General features: G+C 37.8%; 1 protein-coding gene across 1 annotated transcript in view; it reads right to left on the bottom strand.

The window, feature by feature from the left end:
* LOC111873041 (ras GTPase-activating-like protein IQGAP1) overlaps positions 1–21,686 on the bottom strand; it is a 32,414-nt gene extending 10,728 nt beyond the window's left edge. Inside the window, exons 1-15 of the mRNA XM_023867404.2 lie at positions 21,514–21,686; positions 21,215–21,357; positions 20,301–20,403; positions 19,699–19,847; positions 18,653–18,799; positions 18,033–18,158; positions 15,169–15,294; positions 13,377–13,541; positions 12,526–12,639; positions 10,343–10,665; positions 9,740–9,869; positions 9,101–9,195; positions 5,915–6,140; positions 4,491–4,655; positions 2,121–2,300 (exon numbers count right to left, since the gene is read on the bottom strand). Coding sequence (XP_023723172.2) covers positions 2,121–2,300; positions 4,491–4,655; positions 5,915–6,140; positions 9,101–9,195; positions 9,740–9,869; positions 10,343–10,665; positions 12,526–12,639; positions 13,377–13,541; positions 15,169–15,294; positions 18,033–18,158; positions 18,653–18,799; positions 19,699–19,847; positions 20,301–20,403; positions 21,215–21,357; positions 21,514–21,649 — 2,328 coding nt within the window. The 5' untranslated portion in view covers positions 21,650–21,686. The remainder of the gene's footprint in view (positions 1–2,120; positions 2,301–4,490; positions 4,656–5,914; positions 6,141–9,100; positions 9,196–9,739; positions 9,870–10,342; positions 10,666–12,525; positions 12,640–13,376; positions 13,542–15,168; positions 15,295–18,032; positions 18,159–18,652; positions 18,800–19,698; positions 19,848–20,300; positions 20,404–21,214; positions 21,358–21,513) is intronic.
* Positions 21,687–22,150: the final 464 nt, after the last annotated feature.

Raw genomic sequence — 22,150 nt, 5'->3', positions numbered from 1 at the left:
AAAAAGGAGAGAGAAAGAGAGAAAAGAAGAAGAAGAAGATAATCTTTCTCAAAATACTGTAATAATTAACAGAAAATTCCAAATCACAATCAGGGCTGGTGTCTAATTGCCACCCCAGATTACACACACACATGCATGCACAAAAAAGTATCCTTCCCCAGTGAGTAATAGATCAACTTTCTCAAAACGTCATTAGAATTAATAACACAAATCTGACATGTATTAGGGCTGGTTTCTAATTGCCACCCCAGATTACACACACACATGCATGCACAAAAAAGTATCCTTCCCCAGTGAGTAATAGATCAACTTTCTCAAAACGTCATTAGAATTAATAACACAAATCTGACATGTATTGCAATCCTTTAAAGTTCTCTGTAAATCACCGCACAGTGTTTAGGTTACTGTCATGATATGGACAAAAGATCAGTAGAAATTAATTTCAATATGACAAAAGGGAGGTGTAAAATATGCTGCCCAGTGGCTGCTTTCACACCAGCCCTGCCAGGACAAAGGATGATAAGTTTTGCTTGCAGCGATATGCATATTATTTTCTTACATTTATGTAATATCTGTTCATTTTTGTTTGATCAAAGTAAACATGTCTAATTAACAATCAAGTGTCATTACCTAAGGCAATTTTATGTAACTCCCATTCAAGATTTTTTCAATTTAAGGTACAAAAGTCTTGTCCCCACAGCAAACCTTAAATGGGGATTTCACTGTACAACAGGGTACATATCTCTTAATGTAAGAGGTGTGGCCACTCATACTGTACCAGACAGTAAGAGATATCCTGTGTTACCTAGCTCAAGTCTGCTGCTGTGAGTCTCAAAATCAAATATATCATATACACTCGGACCAATTTCTCATAAACTCAAGATGAAACATGTATCTTTTGCTGAATATTTAAAAGCAAACCCCATGTTTCTAGCCCAAGTGATTAACACTTCAGGGTTTTTAGATTTTTCTTGTTCATTGTTGCTTACATTTATCCTGGGCAGTCGTGATTTTGATACCATTTGTACAATATATTCGTATTTATGATACAGACTAAGATTGTTTTTGTATTTGAGAGAGCTCAATTGCTTGTTTCCACTTTCCAAGCAATCTGTGTCATTTTAAAATGTGCTGGCACTCTATCTCAGATAACACTGGTGCTGCCTCTTTCTTTTTTGTTTTGTTTATCTTGTCAAGATTTCAAGGTGTGTATTATTTCACACCACACAGCTGCCCACTTCAGTCTCAGTAATATAAACAATGGGCCCAAGACCAGGAAAGAATATAACTTATTCGTTTGTCTTTTCCCTGTGGTACAAGTGGCAAAGTCAAGCTGTCATCTGAGTACCGGTGGTAGTTGCTCCAGCAGTTATGGATGCAGTGTTCACAGAACAGTTTTCAATGTGTATAATTTCTTTAAGAAAATGTGTATGAAGAAAGTGAAAGAGACTGGAGTTCTCTAAATGCCAGAATCTGACAGCTGAAGTGTGCTGCATAACCAAGTCAACTGTTTTGCATGTATGCAGGGAGCCAAAATAGAGAAAAGAAGAGGGTACTGAGAAGGTATTCCTCTCACCCAAAAAAGCATATAAACATCCCAAAAAGAGTGACAAACCTAGATGACTCTCAAAAACATGCTTAATGCAGAACTGTTTTTGAATATTATGACAAAGGTGAATTTCTTACTGTCAAAAAAAGCAACACTTGCTCTTAGGTAAAAAAATATGTATAAATTTTCAATTAAAAATGTATTCATTTACTCTTACAAAATACTTAATTTCTATTCCTATGTAGCCTGTTCCAGTATCAGTTTCCTAATGTTGCTTCTATACACAAGTGGGGAACGCAATGCTACGGCAACTCCATTTCTTCTCTCCAAACGTCAAGAAATATGAAATGCACTTACACTTACACGTTAGCATGTCCATTTATTGACAAAACATTGCAATCTGTAAGCACTTTCATGGAATAATGAAATGGATTTCTATCGCAGAATCAACAACACCTCTTTCCAGTATAGAAAATTTCAAAATTTTTCATGCAACTTGCAGCTTGTTTCACAAACTGGGTATATCTCCAATAATATGGTATAAACACAAATACATTAAAGATGAACACACCTGCAGGCTGATGTACAAGACAGGACGTGAAATCATTGTAGCTTCAGTGAATTCATGCATACTAAAATGTTCCTCAAGCTCTTCTACATTGCAGCATTCTCTGAAGAAAGTCTTCATGATCTCATGGCATTCAATTATAAAGGAATTCAAACACATGAGATGCTTAGACTCTTCACCAAACTGGAAAATATGTAAAGGAGGAAAACCCATGCAGAACTTCTGTATTGCCATATTCCAAAATGAAGGTTTCTTTACTTTCATTTTCATGAAGAAACCGGGGGAGGGTCACTGTTATGTATATGCTTAAAACTCAAATATTATTCAGCAAGCTGGGGGAACAAATACCTGGTAACTATGATGTACCTTTAAACTCAGGAATACAATGAGGTACTACAGGGTGAATCGTATAGAACCAGCCCTATGAATTTGCTAATAATTCTGCAGGTGATGCATAAAACTGCTCACAATTACGACATAAAAATCCATGGGCCATGCTGAGTCCAATGGTGTGCGCATGATCCAGCAAGTGGCAGCCCTTATGCTGCAAGGTCAAGGACAATCCCGAAACGTGTCTGCAGTGCGCAGGCAACAGTCATGGAGTACACTGTTGAACAGCGAGTGTTTCTCGTGCGCATGTACTGGGTGACAGGCCAGAAATTGGAAAGGACAGGAACACTTTTAAGTGAACGTGGTAAAAACCGCCCAGAAATGCCAGGTTACTGCAGTCTCCCAAGAAATCATTATGACGTCTAAGCCAGGAAACCGGGTATTCTTATTCAACGTGTCAATGGGCTGCAAAGAAAGTGAATCTTCATCCTTACAAGATCACCAGTGTTCAGGAATTGGGTGACGTTGATAAAGATAAACGGGTACGGTACTATTTATGGTTTCGGGAATTCGTGCATGATAACCCCAGAATTTTGGATATCACTTGGTTTAGTGATGAAGCATGGTTCCATCTATCAAGATATGTAAACGCACAAAGTTCTAGGATCTGGGCGTCTAAAAACCCACACAAGATTGCTGAATCACCACTACACCCACAAAAAGTGGGTGTGTGGTGGGCCATTTCTGGTTTACGAATCACTGGACCAATCTTCTTCGACACGACTGTGGACAGCACCATATACTGCCGTATTTTTTATGATTTCGTGCAGCAGCTGGATGATGTGGAACTTACACAGGGTTATTTTCAGCAGGATTCAGCGATGTGCCACGCGTTCAACATGTCCATGGAACTGATTGAGAGCTTCTTCCCCGATCGCGTCATCTCTAAAAAGATGTGGCCCCCCAAATCCCCTGACCTTACAAGCCCGGATTTTTTCTCTCTGGGGTTTACTGAAGGACAGGGTATATGCTAAGAAACCGCGTACGTTACAGGATTTAAAGGACAACATTTCGGCTGAAATCAGGAACATCACTGGGAAACACCTCAGCAAGTCACGGTGAATATGCAAATGAGGGTGGAGGCGTGCCTACTTGAAAATGGCAGACACTTTCAACACCTGCTCTGATCACGGCACACAATCAGAGATAAGATATTTGTAAATTACTTTAATATCTGAATGGTATATTTTATATTACAGCTCATTTCGTCGGGCCGGTTCTATATGAATCACCCTGCAGTATGAGAGCATTTCCAAATCCATACTTGCATAGAATCTATTCAGTTCTATATTTTTGAAAATAATTCTTTAATAATGAAACTTCATAAAGATTCCATATTTCTAATGTCTCTGTTTTCATTTAATAAAGAAAATTATGCTGGAAATGCCAGAATTTCAATACTCTATAGGCACAAGAGGGTTTAGGAGTGACAATTGTCAGATGTCACTTAGCATATGGTAGTAACGCCAATATGGAATTATGCAGTTACTCATGCTCACAAACTGCATATGATTGAAGAGTTCTATCCTCTGGCATATGATGCCATGTAGTCCACTGAAAGTTAACTGCTTTTTCAGAGGAATATGTCACCTCCATCTGCAGGGTTGAAGAATAGGCCAAGCAAAGAAAACAGCAGACTACATGGCATTATAACACAGATGGCCAAATTGTTGAGAACCTCAAATCTGCATCTGATTGTTTACAGTAGAGTAAAAATGGTAATTTAGCTAATACATAGCTTCATATTGTATCTGAGTATTCTGCCGCATTAGATGATACCATTATACATAATGCAACTTCAAACAATGGACTATATGATATTACAGTATAGTGTAACAATTTAAACAAACATGTACTCGATAACGGCCCTGTGTGCTTGAAACATATCATGAATTTGCATGGAAACACAGACTAAGTGGAGATTTGAAGTTGCCTTTGAAGACTTCTGCATATATATACATACTCATATCTTAGTAAACTTACCCCTTTTTTGGAAGCTGCAAACTGCAGAATCTTCGCAATGCTGGCTAAATTGCGACGTTGGTTATTAGACAGTGTCCTATCAGGTGGCAGATCCATAATATCAAATGCATCTGGAGCCACAATTGCCGAGTTGATGTAATTGTAATAAATCAGATTACCCACCACCTATTTGACAAATCATAAACAATGGAAATTTGGGTGAATTTACAGCTTTAATTTGAATGTGCAGCAAGTTATTTACAAGTTGCAGTTTCACAGTTATATCCCTTGAAGTGTGGCATGAATCACTGTTCAAAACAAATGATGTCAAAATGAACATTCAAACTGTCAGTTATATTCTGCAGTCTTATTTCAAAATTATGCTTCATGCTTTTCCAGGGATAACAATTTATGGGAAGAATATATGAACCACAAATGAATGATACAATTTAGGAGAGCCATAACAAGGTTGAGGAAAGTGAGGCACTTGCCTCAGGCACGCAAAACTAAGGGGTGGAAAAAAGTATTAAACATGCATCTATTATCCCAAGCATGCCATGCCAATAGGAAAAGGGTGCATACTTACAAATTACAAACTCAAACTCAACCAAGTTTTGTGAGTTGCAAGCTTTGCATGGTATCATGTAGAAGCACAGTATCAGTACACACCATACTTCCTCTGTGTTCTTCAGTATCATAGACAGTGCTGAAGTACATCCATATTGCCTTCCTATTTGCTTTTTTTCAACCTGCTTACTTCACACAGATACTATTTCAAGTTTCATACTCAAGCCCAAGCACTTCCACTTTGTTTTTATTTTTGCAGTTGGTGCCATCAGAAACACAGACATTTGACATGACAGAACTTTAACCATACATTTGCATATCTACAGTCTGTGACTCACCCTTCCACCTATGCCAGAGGAAACCTGTGCATGCATTTGTGTATAGGGTGGGGGAGACACTCTACTCCACACAGTACATTTCTCAGTGGTTAAATTTGGAAAGTTTACATTGCTCACAAATTCTGGAATGCAACCTAGACAAGGGTAGGTCAGACAGTGTGTTAATCGGACTTTTAAGGGCTGCCAGTCATAAATAACTTTGAAAGTAAAACTGTAAGCATAGTTGGTGCAAAAAGTTACAGGGAAACAGTGGTGACTAGTTACAAATCACTTACTATGACAAATGTGCAGGAAAAAACCCACATTTGTGTGATGCGTTTTCATATGCACGACACTGAGAAACTGAGAGTTCCAGTGGTTCTTGCCACAATAATGAAGTTACTGTTACAAGGTGCACTTAGTTTGCTGCAGATTCACTGTAATTCCAGTACAGTATGTTTCCACTGCCTGTACGATGTTTGCAGGTAGTTTGCAAAGTCTTCTTTGGAATCTCTGTGTACACTTAAGTTAGCCTGAAACTGCATAGTGTTCTCTCTGTACCTTCAAAATCTCCTTTTCTGGTGCATTGGAGAACTTGTCCATGAGTGTATTGCGAAGAACTTTAGCTATGTACAGCATTCCGTATGGCATCAAGTGACGTGATTCTACGATTCGACGCAGGAACAGAAGAGTAGAATGTTGGAGCCTCCTAATGCCACTGTTCAGTTTATTTTGTATTTCCTCATATGCCAGTGCTTCTACGTCCGTGACCGAGTAAGGCAAGTTTCTGCACAAGACAAAGCATATTGTACACAACTGCAAAACTGCACAACATTAACTAAATAAAAACAACTGCAATAAAAAATTACTTTTAGTTAATGGTTGTGCAGTTCTTCCTTTAATTCATGAAATCAGGGCACAGTACACACATTTTAAACATATTCTTCTCTATTCACATTCTTCACTGACCTTTATATTAGTTACAAATCTATTACTTTAAAGCTAATGCGACTGCACAGAGACAGAAATTGCTTCTAATTATTCCTGTATTGTTACTCTTTCAAAAGTTGTACACCTTAACAACATCTGTATTTTATCATACAACAATTCTTTGTACGACGAGCCATTCTTCAGCAAATTTGGAATCACAGTGAACTGATACAAACCATACTTCAACATTCAAATTCCTTTGACAATTTCTAGTATAGTCCCCCACACTAAATTTCATCAAAATCTGCTGAGTAGTGTTGGAGATGAAGCTTGCAGATGGATGCACATAACCTCCCCATTACACACTCATTTCATTAACTTCATGTGAAGATACTATAATAATTCAAGGAAACAGAAATAAATACACTTATCTTAAAATGTGCTAAAATTAAAACTGAAAAATATGTGTATAAAAGTTGCAAAATTTGTACTGCATACATTAAAAATATATTTATAGGACAGATGTAAATTTTGTACTTCTTTTAGCCTCTCTCCAAAAATAGTGAGTTGTTTCACCATCATACCTAACCTGCAATCTAGGAAGTATCATATCCAGCTGAGGCCTGTATCCTGTGATCATGCAAGTTCTGTACAGAGTGAAGACAAGATGAAAATGCAGCAACACTGTGATTATAGTGACTGTATAAGTATGGGTGTGTTGTGCTTTAAATGTGCTGCAAGTCACTGGCCTGATACTTTTACAGCAAACTGTATTTCCGTTCAGTATGCGAGAGATACACTGATTTCAACTATGGGTGGTTCCATCAAGACAACTTTCTCAAATCCGAAGCTCTCCAGAATTAAATGACACCTGTAACTGCTTCAGTTTCTAATGATGAAAGTCAGAACCATGAGTTACATTCAAAGGCAGAAGGGGGTCACTTAAAGCAGTTCATATGAAGTATGATAAGTTTGTAACACCTTTTTTACAGTAATCAGTTCCGAATAAGTGGAGACATGTATGAAGGTCAGCACATGTGGAGGAAAATCTAGCATTGTTGGTCTGTGCTGAGCACATGACAAAGGCAGGGGAACACAATGCTAAAGCACAATGTATAGTGGTCAGCTTCCTTTACCTACCCGCAATTTTCATTCTTCCCCTTTGGCTTCTGTAGCTGAGAAGTATGAGTCTGAACAAAGTATTATGTTACACAGCTAAAAGACAACTCTGGATTTTAAGGGTGCTGGAGGTCCTATGTGGCTTAGTGCCTGGAAGGTGGATCAAATTAGGTAAGTTATATTCAGCTTATGCTATAATAGTACTTTGTTTCAATATGGACACACCTGTAGAAAACTACTACAGATATTGGCTGAGCCAACTCTGTTGCCCTCATATTGATCAGTCATACTTATTGCAATATTAGTATATTTCTTTTCATCCTCTGCACCAAGAATGAATACTATACTGAAACAAGATACCACTGTCATGTTTGTATGATATACGTGTACTCGATATGTATTCACAAGCCTGTACTTTTATGTACCTTATATTTTATTTTCAGTAAGTATTCATTATACCGTTTCTACAAACTCGATTGTTATTTTAATTTGTGTGTAACCTCTATAACTAAACTTGGAAGGGAGGCAGCTAAGTAAATGGAAGGCTATGGTCATCCTAGATCATTCTGCATATCCTTCCATGGAAAAATTTACGGAATGCACAATAACTCTCCTTTCCTTTATGAATGGCAATTAGGTATGTGTGAAATCTGAATTTATGAGATTGAATCAAGTAGAAATCTTTATCTCCAAATGAATGTCAATTTTTCAGTCTTAAACGCTGAGAATTTCCAACTAACTAACTTCACTTTGCATAGTAGCATGCAAGCTAGCCCAGCCATCAGAATCATAATGGCTGGGAACACTATCACAAATCAACTTGTCAATAAAATCTGTCTTTCTCTCTTCCTCCTTCTGTCTGTGGAATAAAATGACATGGATTTAGAGTTGTAATATTTTAAAGAAAGCTTATCATTCAAAAAGGGTCTGATATCAAAATGGACAAGTACTACATTTTAGTGAATCATGAAAATAAGGGCAGTATTACAGTGATTACAGTGTAAAAATTTATCTAATAGAGAAAAGTATAATTCTCAAAATATGTTTCCAAATTATCACCTAGGCAGATCTCACCAAAAACTGTGACAGTCATTTTGCCCATACTTGAAATTTAACATACTGTGTAAAATGATTGTTTATGATCACATAAAAATACTGCAGCATGTATAAATAATGCTCACTGCTAGGCAACAGGTTGCTAATAAGCAACAATTGAACAGCAACAGAGGAACAGTGTTTTCTGTGTGGTCCGTGCCAAGATGTTCCAACCAGGATAATTAGTAAGTTGGAGCAATGAGTTGGTTGCAGGATATTCACCAGATGGTAGGGATGTAAGTAAAGGACATTGTCAATGTACAATGCCAGGATACGACTAGTGAAGACATAGAAGACTTTATGTGTGCTGCAGTTACAGTGATCTTCAGAGTGTGTAAACCAGTGAGGCTGTTACATTTGCTTGTGGTTACGAGTTGTGTGTATAAGTGGTCAATAAATTGAGTCATCAATCCGAACCCCATCTATAGTCACCCATACACATGACAATACTTGTCCAGGCACCATATTTTATCAATTCACCTGGAAGTTCCTTTAAATATGAGCTGCAGTTTTCAAAGATAATACAATGTAAAAAAAATCAGTGTCTACAATACAGTCAAAGATTCATATATTTTGCACACCTTTACACCATTATATACTTACGAAGAATTGCCAGTTTCCATTTCAAACTGGTTCCTCCAAGATTTGAAAATATCAACTGGGTTTGTCTCAAATGATATGGTTTTATCTTCCAGCACCTGTGAAAAAGTTCAGACCTCATTACATCAATTTTATTTGTAGTTAATATTGTCAGGAATTATAATGAAAAATTAACTGGGATTTATGTAGAAACAGCCGAGGTTTAATTTAAGGTGCTATCCTGGCATCTGCCTGGAGACTGAAGATAATAATAATAAAAAACAGCCAGGAGAGCTGCTGTGCCAACCAAAATTCAAACCAGGCATCTCCAAAGTATAAGGCAAAAGTGTTACTACTTCATCCAACTTGCTTGGATTTATGACGGCAAGTTTCTCCCCTAAGCAGTCTAAACCCTCCAATTCTCCATCACTTGACATCAATCCCGCTGCTCAACAAGAAATTCCAGTTCAGAAACATGAAACATATACACACATCCATCAAGCCACACATAACCTCATCCTCAATTTAAAGGACTTCTAACATTTTGTACTGGTTTCATATTGGTAAGTGCTGTGAAGACAGTCACTACATCCCGATTCGATAACAAAACAGGATGCAAAGAATAGACATATGGAAAAGTTCAGGTAAGTTACATTTGGTTACCTTTACTATAAGAGGTCCAACAATGTCTCTAAGAGCATTCTGACTGGGCATCTGACGTGAATAATTTACCACCATCCTGAGGACAAGGGGATTTCCAGTCACTGCATCTGATGGTTTTGTAAATTTACACCTATAAAAGTAATAAATAATTTTTAGGCAACAAACAAATTAGTAACATTTAAACCAACTGGTTTTATGGGCACATATATTCATTCACGTCCTAATTAAGAGGTGTGAACTTTCAACAATACTGCAGATCCATCCCAGCTAAGCATGTATTCTCTTCCAATCTCTGGGAAACAATCTGAACTTCTTCTTAGAAGACTGTGGTTTTTGCTGCCCTGTGGACAGTTTGCAGACTGGTGAATAATTCCTCAAATTTAAGGCTCGCCTCACTTTTTCAATTGGGAAAAATGTGTGTCTTATATTCTAAGTAATATGGTATTTGGTTTCATGTTTTGCAAAGAAGGCAACAATAATAGTTTTTAACTGATCAACAAGAACTAGAAACAAATATGAGAGGAAACATCATGATAAGATGAAAGAAAGCGAGATGACCTGCAGGATGCTGATAATGGATGATCACTTGAGTATTTCATATACCTGATTTCTTCTTCAAGGGCAGTCTTGAACAGCTTCAAGAGAAGATATTCCTCACGTGGGTTGGATCCAAAATTGAACAGTGTTAATATAACCGTCTCTAAGAATCTTGTGCTACGACTCAAAGGAAGACAAAAGATGAGTTTGGCCAAATAGCTTGGTGTAGTCTGCAAAGCATAGAACATGTGCTGATATCCATCTAACAGTTTCCGCCCTACCCTAGTCAGACTTTTTATTCCTCGATTCCCATTGGCTTCACCTTGGCTTGTGGTCAACTGGTGCTGTTTTGACAACTCGCTTAAATTTGTACCATGTTTAACCACATCCTGCAAAGTAAACATACCATAATTACATATGTAAGTCAAACAAGCAAACAATTTAGTTGAATACATGCATGCTGAAATTCCACTTTGGGTATTTGGCTGGGAACTCTTTACAATATTTTTTCAATATCTTCTTTCAGCTATTCAGACAAGCTACAATCAAGTATAAACTTTTTTAAAAAAGGGCGCTCCACTTTAAAATTCATATAGTTTCTTAGGGGTTGAAGTTACAGGTACTCATTATATGCTATTTAAAAATGTGATTTCATTTGAATGTGCTCCACTAAATTAAGCTGATTTCAATTACTAGCATGCACTTTAATGCATAGTTCTTACTGGCCAATCAAGAGAGTCAGGGAGAAGTAAACACATTACTATGTGGGTGGTAGAGGATAAATGCAAGGGCAGATGGAAAACTTATATTCTATTTTCCTGATTTTGCCCTTTGTGACTCTTTTCTGGAACACAACTATCATATAAATCAAGGGCTACCTGAACTCTGTTGAAAAATACATGAGACAACTAACCTGTCTAGACAACTGTCTAAAGTCATAAAGTTTTCTCATGTACACATATTTTCATTGTGCATTTATTCTTGTACAACCATCTGAAACTTAACAGTGGAATTTTGTAAAAGTGCTGACACTTTAATAGTCATTACCTGCATATTATCAGTAAATTTATTCTTCAGTTCCTCAATGGTGTGGGGGTTACTTGCACAGCACGAACAGTTTAGATACCCCTCACAATAACATCACATCAACACTTTAGCACTCAACAAGTATCCTCTACATGCTGATCTGATCCCCGTCTCTTTATGCCGATTAGCACTCTCTTTCCCATAGGAATCTACAGTAACATCTGCTGACACAATGCTGCCCTCCTTCCTGTACTCCCTCTAAGTGTAAGTTTCACATTGCTCATTCTCTTTTCTTAATTTGGCTTAGTGGGGGGTGGAGTCCAACTGGGTCCACTCGGCACAGCAGCCATTGATTGGCCTATTGTACCTGCCCCGGGTGATTATGATGATGGAACAATTGGTGGAATGAAGATTGGCAGGGGAAACCGAATTACTCAGAGAAAACCCGCCCCAGCGCCACTTTGTCCACCACAAATCCCACTTGACCAGACACGGGACTGAAACCAGGCCGCTGTGGTGGGAAGCCAGCGACTAACCACTTGAGCTATGGTGCGACCCTCTTCCTACTTTTCCACTACATTTGTCCTCACATTCCAAGTTTCAAATCTTGTCCATTTTCTGTTTCTTAGGCCATTCCCATGAATCTGTCATAATCTAATGGTCTATGTAACTACACAAAGGTTTCTGGTTGGACATGAATTTCACTCAACACCGAATATTATCTACAACTGTTCATGAATAACCACAACAATTGACAGTGTGAGACCATTTTTTCTGTTCTCTTGGTGCATGTTGTTAAAGACTCCACTGGCAAGTTCCAGGCTTCCTTGCCACAGACTGTTAATAGGAATGGGCTCAGACAACGAGGATAACGACTCGTCCAGAATGATTCTTTATGTGGAAATTTTTCAGACCACTGAGGCAACAGACCTCAGCAGCATCTATAATGTTGTGGCTGGTTAGGATTTGTGTTTTCGTCACCTGAGAAATGAACATTTTCCCAATAGTTCTGCAGTCCACACACCCTTAATTTTATAGGATCTGGATATCACATCATTATGCTTTAAGTGTGTTATAATTAGAAACCTTCAGGTTAAAGTTTTGGCATACAAAGAACATTTTCCACCTTAGCAGGTTTTCATAATACCTTTTATATATTATACATATGTTTCCCAAAACATTTCCTATGGCTTTCTTCAATACATAGAATTCATGATGCATACTTGCAATGTGATTCTGTTGTGGACCAACAAGCCGATCTTGACATCCATAGCATCTAACTGTTGGGCTAACTGCTGGTTATGTCTGATGGTTTGCACAACCTGACCCCTGAGATTCTGAAATTGGAGTATGATGCAGATTTATGACTGTTATGCACTCTTTGCATAAAAGTGTATAATTGGGAGGTCATGTGTCTATCTCTCTGTCCACATGTTTCACCTCTTAAACTACTAAATGGTATTGGTGATCAGTACTGAGGATGTCAGGGGTATTTAATTTCAGTCTTTATTATTCAGATGTAAGCCCAAACTTTACATGAAGCTCATAAAGAGCTTTATCAATGTCTCAAAGAGACAGGTCATTACATAAAGAATTATGTAGCACACATATAAAACAGAGAGGCCATTCAGACTTATGGCTTTATATTGAAAATATTTTTGATATGATGAATATTTAACAATATACATTGACAAATATTTTCCTGTGCTGTATCATTAGCTTCACAACAAACTTATTTCTGCAATAAACGAATAAAAGGCCAACGAGATATGTGAAAAAGTATACCTTCCACTCTTGACCTGTTACAAACATTTATGCAAGTAACAGACAGAGCAAACTACAGAATTCCTGGCAGTTTCTTCCTCAAAAATGATTTAAAAACCGCAGTGCATTCTATACATGGGAAGTAACATTACAAATTATTAAAAATTAGAATAATGGTTAACAAGACACATTTTTTTTAAGTTACTGCTAAATTATAACTTTAATTATAATAGTTTATTAAAATTACCAGTTATTAATACATAATACATTTTGTTTGCTAAACGAAATTTATATAAAAAAAATGTTTCACCTGAAGCTGTAGATCTCTCCTATAATCATCTGCGTTGAAGTCAAGATGATGGACAAAGCTTCTAACCACTTTGAATGTAGGTTGTGGTTCGTGGAACAACGACAGGAACATCCTTCGCAACTTATACCCACGCCAAACTGCTTGAATTTTAATGATCTTATGTTCCTGAAACAAGCAACATAACATCTGACAAATGATGTGAAGGATGTAAGGAAATATGTAATGGAGAAGACACGTTATTCTTTAGGGATATGAAAGGAAAAGAAAGTTGTCTCTTGTGACACACTGAAAAGATCGTTCACACGTGCAGTATATAGGCTGCACCTGCATTTTTAGGTCAAGAATTTGGAATACACAATATCTCATACATAAGCCACACTAAATTTTTCCTTTCTGAAATTTATTTGCAATTTTGTTTGTTGCTAACAGCATTTATGGTAGTTTGTCAGTGATATCGTGGTTTCCAAATTCTGGAAGTTGATGGTGTCAGCTACTCTCTTGTAATCAAAATATGCTAGTACACTGTCACAATTTAGGGGTGTGACTATGGATGGGGTTTGAATTGGTGAATGGATTTATTGACCACTTACACACATGACTTGTATGTACAAGTAATTACAGCGCCACCACTAATCTCTACAATTCACAAATCACCACAGCACCAGCTAAGCCTTTTGCAGCTTGCTGTCTTCAGCAGCCATTCCTTGGTAATGGCTTCTAATAGTGGAGATTCTTCAGCTTCATGCATTCAAGCCCTCTCTTCACAGCCTCACATACAGAACTAACTCAGTCGCCCCCAGTTGTCTTCCTTATAACTCCTTGGCAGAAACTGAGTAGAAAACTCTGTTTCCAACAGCACCTCTATTGTTGCATGTCCATTTGTTGCTGTGGGAAAATATTCACCAAGCTGTTGCCTAGAAACAGGTGTGGTGTATCTCTCTTGTGGACATCACATAGTAACAGCTCTACAGGCTACAATACATGGTAATGCTCAGTGCCTTCACACATGCGTAGATAACAAATGATTTTGACCTACCTATTTATGAAGTTGTTGGTGCAGTGTTCCAGAAGCATGCTTTTTAATATAATTTCCTCCTCCATGAGATAAGCAAATAACTCATTATGTACCTTGCAAAATTCCCTTCAGTTATTGTCAGGTACTTGTTTCAACCATGCATATTTTACTAACCACTCATTACGGAAAATACGTATTCTCTTAAGTTTTTTTGAAAAGATCACGTTACCCTGTAAGCACTGCCACAGTGGTAAAAACTTAAATGTAAGATGATTATACAACTAAAAAATACACCTGTAAAATCTAGCTTAAAACTAGAGCAAGGTTAATTTCAATTTGCTCACTACCAGCAAACACTGAGTAGTAATAACAGCCAGCAAATGAGTACGTGATGGATAGTAAAGGACAGATAATGCTATAGCGGGCCCTCACTGTGGCAGCTAAACAGTGTTGACATTTATATCTTATGGAGAGAGTTTGTTTGGCTGACTGTGGGACATTTCAACCCAGTTTCGGAACACAGGATTTTAAGTATATTTTGGGACTGTCCTGCGAGAATTGGAATGGATGGTCAGCCTTGTGCAAATACAGTAAATGCCATTGCTAAGGATTAAGTAAAGCTACAAGACCCATGAGCAATGCCTGTAATATATATCCAAAAATAACTGCATGAAATTGGACAGCTTGATCAAAATAACTACAAAAGTGTTAAAAGTAAAGTGAACCTTCTCAGATTACTCAAGATGAAATATGGTTCTAAATATTTCTGAATCTTACCTGTGTTTTATAATAATCCAAGCAAACCATGCTCTTGTATACTTCTGCTTCTGCGTACTTCCTTTCACGCTGCTCCGTTATCATTGTTATGTATTTCTGTCTCTGAACAACTGATCGCCACCATGCCTATCATAAAAAAACAGGTTATAATGAATAACTTCTGAAGTGGAAGTGGTCATGGTCTATTTAAAGGTACAATCTTAGCATTCACTTTGACAGACTAACAAAAATCATAAAGTACCTCAATCAAATTAGTCAAAAATGGAAGAAGAGGAAGTTATAGAAGACAAAGTAGCATTCCTGGATGCACCAAAGGGACTGGAAGCAGCTAGAGTGTACAATACATATGGCAGTTTGACTTCAAGAACAATAGTACTGTCATGGGCAACAAAGTTGAAAATGAATTATACAGACTGAGACCTCAAGGAGAAAAGAAACAAAACACTGACTGGATAAAGAAATAGTGTAACTACATATGTACCAGATTTGCCCATCATTGCAAGCAAATGCTAGGGCAGTGCCTCAAAAGAGGCTATGATTGTTTCCTTCCACAAGTTACATCACCACCTCATTTGACCAATATTATGTAAACACAGCAGTTGATAAAGCATTGTAAAATAAACCAAGAAAAATATTTTCATTTTCATTTACATTGTTAGTGTTGAAACATATATATTTTAAATGATTTTCTGAAGTTAGGGTATAAAGAAAGGAATGCATATAGGATATTGGTGGGAAAGCCAGAAGGAAAGAGACCATTGGGAAGACCAAGGCGTAGGTGGGTGGAAATATTAAAATGGATCATAGAGAGATGGGATGGGACGGTATGGATTGGATTGAACTGACTCAGGATAGGGACCAGCGGAGGGCTCTTGTGAACACAGTAATGAACTTTCAGGTTCCATAAAATGCTGGGAAATTCTTGAGTAGCTGCAGATTTGGCTTCTCCTCAAGAAGGGCTCAGCTCCATAAGTAAGTAAATAAGGGTATATTATTATTATTATTATTGGAGGGGGTGGGTTTCCCCATGCACCGTGACTAATAGTCTATTGTACATCTCCCTTTGATATTCTACCAGTAGTCATACCCTGCCGGTACTGGTGCTCGCTATCAGCCCCGTTCAGCCAGCGAGGCTGGCAGTGGTACCCGATAACTTCCCCATCTACCAGAGGCATTGGAAACTACTTGGGCGGGAAACTTTGCCTAATTTTGCTCAGAGGTCTCCTAGAGACATGAGGATCTTTTACGTGCCATAAATCTTTGACACAGGACCCATGACTTAAAGTCCCTCCCGGAGGACTTGTTCCCTGAATTTTTCCGACCTTAAAAATTCCACGACCTCAGCTGGGTTTGAACCTGTGTACCTTGAGCCATGAGGTGGGAACGTTACCCCTAGACCATGGAGGCCGCTTAAGTAAGGGTATAGAAGAAAAAAGTTTTCTTTGTGTTGAATATTTGTATTTCCTTGATTTTACACTTTCCTCCATTTAAATTTGCTTTAGGAGGTCCCTTAAGAAGAGAAAAATCGAGGTTTCACAGTAATTCCCTGGAGCTTGGTCCTTGCTGAGAAGCCAACCCTTGCTCAGCCACTCAAGACATTCCCAGCATTTTAATGGAACCTGAAGTTTTATGACTGTGTTCAGAAGAGCCCACCACTTGTCTCTATCCTGAGACAGATGAATCCAGTCATTACCCCCACCTTATTCCTTTAAAATCCATTTTAATTACAATCTCTAATCTATACTGTCAAATGATAGAGTGACTATTGATGGGTTTTGGATTGATCACTGGATTTATTGGACTCTGATACAGCGCATGACTACACTTTACAGTTCACTACTGCACACAATAGTGCCCAAAGTCACTTCTTCACTCACCATTGCTTGGTAGCGGCTTCAATGACAGATATGCCCCTTCATCTGGGTTCCCAAACTGTCCCTGGCCTCAGCTACCAGCTTCTCACAGCTGAACCCCAGCAGTTCTCTAACTAATTCGCTGACTAACTCAGTCACCCAACAACCAACTCACTCAACTGCATTCACTCCTTAATAAATGTCTTGTTTATAACATCTTAGCATGGACCACACAGAAAACACTGTTCCTCTGTTGCTGTTATGGACAATTTCCTAGTAACAGCTATTGTCTACTTGTTTGTTTCACGGCCATTGCCTAGCAACAAGTCTAGATGCCACAATACTTGTATGCAGGCACTTCTGGAGGTTGGCATGCATGAAGGTTGCCAGGGAGGCTATCCCACAGGAGGGATACACAAGTGACCTAATAAGGCTTTCATTTTTTTTTAAATAAGGAAAGTAGGCCAAAAAACAAAAACAGTTATTCTCATAAATATAGGGAACACACATTCTGAAATAGAATGCATAGACACTTACAACACTGAGCAGAAAGAAATATATTTTACACTGGTGGATATATTCACAGCAGTATCCAACAATGTTGCTGGGTGAGGTGAGCACTGGGGAGGTGTGCGCAAGCATCTCCATTGGGAAACACTAAGACTCTCCCCTCCACGTCAAGGAGTAGCTGAGAAGCCATGAGAAAACTACTAGAATGGCTGCAGCCATAAATATGTGGTTGCAAGGCAAGGATGAAGACAGCATGAGACAAGATGCCAAGCAACACAGTTATGTACCAACAGTTCTGAGAGGAACAGACAAGGAGCAGCATGTGAGTTCAATGCTGACAGTGATGAAGTGCAAGAAGAGGATACAGTAGTGTCAAGACAATCAAGATCATGAGTAGCTACTGACAGACAATAACTGTTCCAAATAATGACAAATATTACAATATAAACTTCTCAATGATCTGCATTTTGAAATGAACAATTGTCTTATTCACCCGCTTACCTGAATTTTAATGATCGTGTCAGTGTGCTGATAGAAGAATTCTAATCTATCCCAGACTTGTTTCCTCAGTAAATATCCCCTACATCTTGCCTGAAGTTCTACCAACCATTTCTCTACTCTCATATTCTGAAAGACAAAATAATGCACAGAATGAAATAAATATACAGTGGAACTCTAATCCTGCAAGCTCTTGATTCACAGGGGGTTTGCCATACACTGNTTTTCTTATTTCGTGTAGGATATTCCTCTGCTCACTGACTCTAATTAACACTTCTTCATTTCTCACATAATCGGTCCAACTGATCTTCTCCATCCTTCTCCAACACCACATTTCGAAACTTTCCAGATGTTTCTGATCTACTGCCCTCAGATTTAAATAATATACCCTTAAAATAAGCCACGTTAACAAATCAAACCAGTAACAATTTTTTACAGTTACAGAATATGTTTCAATTTGGAACAATGACCTCTCTTGCATTTGGGTGAATGACCAGCAAATTCTCTGATAGGAGAACTTGAAGGTTCAGTGCTGATAATATAAAACCCTCCCACCATTAGACCAACAGTTACTCGGTCCTCCTACACATACAATGTGAAAATCAGATAACAGATTATCTTACCTCAATTTGCTTTTGAGCCAAGTAATCTGATTTAGACAGAAAGTCAGCTGGCTTCTCCCATGAGTAAGTACACAGCTCCAAGTTCATATAGAATTCACTTCCATTTCTTGTACGATGAATAATCCATGGGCAAAGGAATCCAGTGTCCTACAATTGTAATTACAAAATAGGAACATCCCACCAATTAACTAATGTACAAAACATAAACTGAGAACTATCAACAAATTGGTACAAGGAGACAGCGGAGAGGAGAGATCCCTTGCCTGCCAGAGCAGGGACCAAACACCTTTCGGTAATTCTATTCAAGGGGTGATCAGAGTTCCAAAACTAATGAAGGCTCAAAATAATTTACATCACACTGCTTGGGATGTCCCAAGTTTATTTGAGTCAAAGAAAAATGGGAAGACCCAGATAAGAAGGCTGTAAGATGGAGAGACTGACATGAGAGCTGAAAGTTAAGAGACACAAGAAGGAAAATAATGCTGAAGAATGGGCATCTGTTGCATACAAGGTCAAGAGATCTCAAGGGCTGTTGAGGCAAAGAGTAAGCAATCAATATGGGGAGCAACCTGCTCCAAAAGCATGAAGTGCCGTGAGTTCAAGAGGCCACAATATCAAGTATTTAGTAATGTAATCTCACATGTATAATTACTCTTGAATTCTACATAATACTAGTTCTGGTGCTGATCTTGGCCCTCACTGATTTCAAGTTACAGCATGAAAAGAATCATGATACAAAATGCATAGCGGTAAAGAAGAAACAAAACCTCCAGGCAGTTGATCATGCTTATTGCATGCCTCAGAGGTAATGAATATGGAACATTCATTGGTGGAATAGTGATTGGAAGGAGAAAATTCAAATATCTGGGGGGAGTACTGCCTACCGCAAATCACATAGTCTGCATTGTACTTAATTGATGACTCCACAAATAAGACATATCTAACCACCTGAGCTGAATATCATGTACACTACACAAAACATACACTTGGTACATACATTACATGTAAGATATTATTAATGCAATATAAATTCAAAGATAGCACACCTTCTTCAAACACCATTCTTCAAGAGCAGAGATGAATTTAGGGTCATGTTTGTTCTCATGAATACCCATCTTTGCTGCACTAACAGACGTTTTTCTTGATGGCTGGTTACTATCCTGCAGAGTCTTCATCTTCATAAGCAGCTCACAAGCTACATATATACATAAATAATTACTTTGAACTGCACACATATAAAGTATGTAATTCTTAATCCTTTCATGGGAGGGGTGAGGAGACAGAAAAAGGGGTTTTTCTCACTTTCAATCTGCTGCAGTCCTAGAAAGAGTCATTTTTCTCACAATTCCTGAGGGCCCAGACTAAGTTCTGTTGCCTCTCCCTCTCTGATGGATCTGAGTGACCTTCCTCACTACTCGATGTGGTGATTTCAGAACCACTTTTCCCTCAAGTCCTGTTCATAACACCCACTGGTTCAATTTAATATTCATTATTCATTCTAATATTCACAGCTGTATAGTCTGAGCTGCTGACAGTGTCATAAAGCAAACTACAACACTCCACACACAATCACAGTAATATTACTCAGCATTTTTTCTTAATAAATCAACATTCAGAGACATGAAAGTATTGTGACTTAATGACATACCAACTCTAGCACCATGGATTTCATCAGACACCTGCTTGACTGCAGACTGTACATCCTCTAACCATAATACTGTGCCTTCCTTCCGTTTCTGTGTCCAGCCGTGCTGTTCCAGAAATTTGTACCCAAATGAGAAACACAAAGAATGCAACATTGTGAGCTCATGACACTTTTAAACAAGGGGGGGCAGACTGTTTTACAGAACAATGATTTAAATAACTGTCAACAGCATGTCTCTAATTAAATGTATATGGCAAGAAAAACAAAAGTTCTCAGCAAATTAGTGCATTTTAGATTTTCAAAGAATCAGACTTGATACAGTAATTGTAACAGAAAAATATTTCATAGCAACAATATAAGTACAAAAAATAAAATTTAATAAAGAGAAGAACAACTAATATAAACACATAACACAAAATAATACTCTGCAACAATGACCCAAACATTCTTACCTCTCATAATATGAAAATCACAAGCAACAAAGACTGTTTTATATTATCAAACCAACCAATGCCAAGTATACAAAAACTACAAAAACTAAGTACTTAGGATTACTTAGTTTTCAGACTTTGTCCTTCATCCAGTATTCTAAGGAACACAGCGTTTCAGATATTGGGTTTGCTTCTATCCTTAGGTGAAGGATGGGAGGAGCCTACTCTGTTGGGTTTGTTACAAACAGCTAAATTCAATCACTTAGACACCCACAAGAACTAAAGTAAAAATGTGTAGTTTCAACTTTGTATTGGGTTCCTGTAGGAGTGTGCCTAATGCAACAGCATGCCAGATAATTGGGAGAGTACTCTACTAAGAGTTAGTAGTTATGCAGTGTCATTTAACGTTCTTTTAGACCCATTTCTTGCTTGTGATACTAATGCAATACTAATATTAAAAGGAATGTGTAAATGTCTGATACGTACAAGCAAATGTCTGAAGTACAACACAGCATCAGTGGAAGAAATACATTCCACAACTTTGAATCCAGGATTTTGTAAAGCCCTTAACATGGCTTTCAGGTCTTTTCCTTCTACTGCAGTGTTTAAATCGTGTAAGGCCAATATCACTGAAAATTATCACATATTTGATTTTACTAAACAATAGTGAATCCAATATGGACACATGTAACAATTTAATGACAAGGTTTGAAGGCCATTTAAATGAATTAAAATTATGTTCAGCACTTCTGTGAATATACAGAAATGATTTTTTCAAAACTTACACATGTTGTTCTCATCATACTGGTGGTTGATGACATCTATACACTCCTGGATGTCTGTGTATGATAACACAGAACATTCAAGTCCATCAGCCATTTCATTTTTCCGAAATGCAACTAATGCTTGCCAATATTTCATTTTTGATGCTGGGTCCAAGTCCTGTTTACATATCAACAAAACAGCTTAGTGGCAGTCTTCAGTTCCTTAACACTTTGAGCGCAGCAGTTGGACCAGTACTACCTGAATTGTTTTGCCAAAAACACCAAAAGTAGTACCAGCACTATCTCGACTTGAAAAGATTGTAGTAAAAAATACTGCAATATCAGTGTAAACTCTTCATGGTTTGACAGGCCTAAACATTCAGTACTGTTTGTCACCTGCAGAGATCTCCATAGCACTGCAACACTGTGCCACCTTAACATCACCAATGCTGTGAGTTGCATAACATGTGATGCTTCTCTGCATTATCAAAAATCAAGCATCTTGGTGATGAAATGTCTAAAAATATACATATACCGTAACAGTGATTATTTTATTTGAGCTAGTTCAGTTTGCATAGCATGGCCCATGCAAAGCAGATATAGTTGGTCCAACAGTCAAGTTTATCACTTGAGAAAGAGTGCTAGGAAAATTGATGAA

This window comes from Cryptotermes secundus, unplaced genomic scaffold, assembly GCF_002891405.2.
Source record: "Cryptotermes secundus unplaced genomic scaffold, Csec_1.0 scaffold6590, whole genome shotgun sequence".
Taxonomy (NCBI): Eukaryota; Metazoa; Arthropoda; class Insecta; order Blattodea; family Kalotermitidae; genus Cryptotermes; species Cryptotermes secundus.
This window is presented reverse-complemented; position numbering and strand designations above follow the sequence as displayed.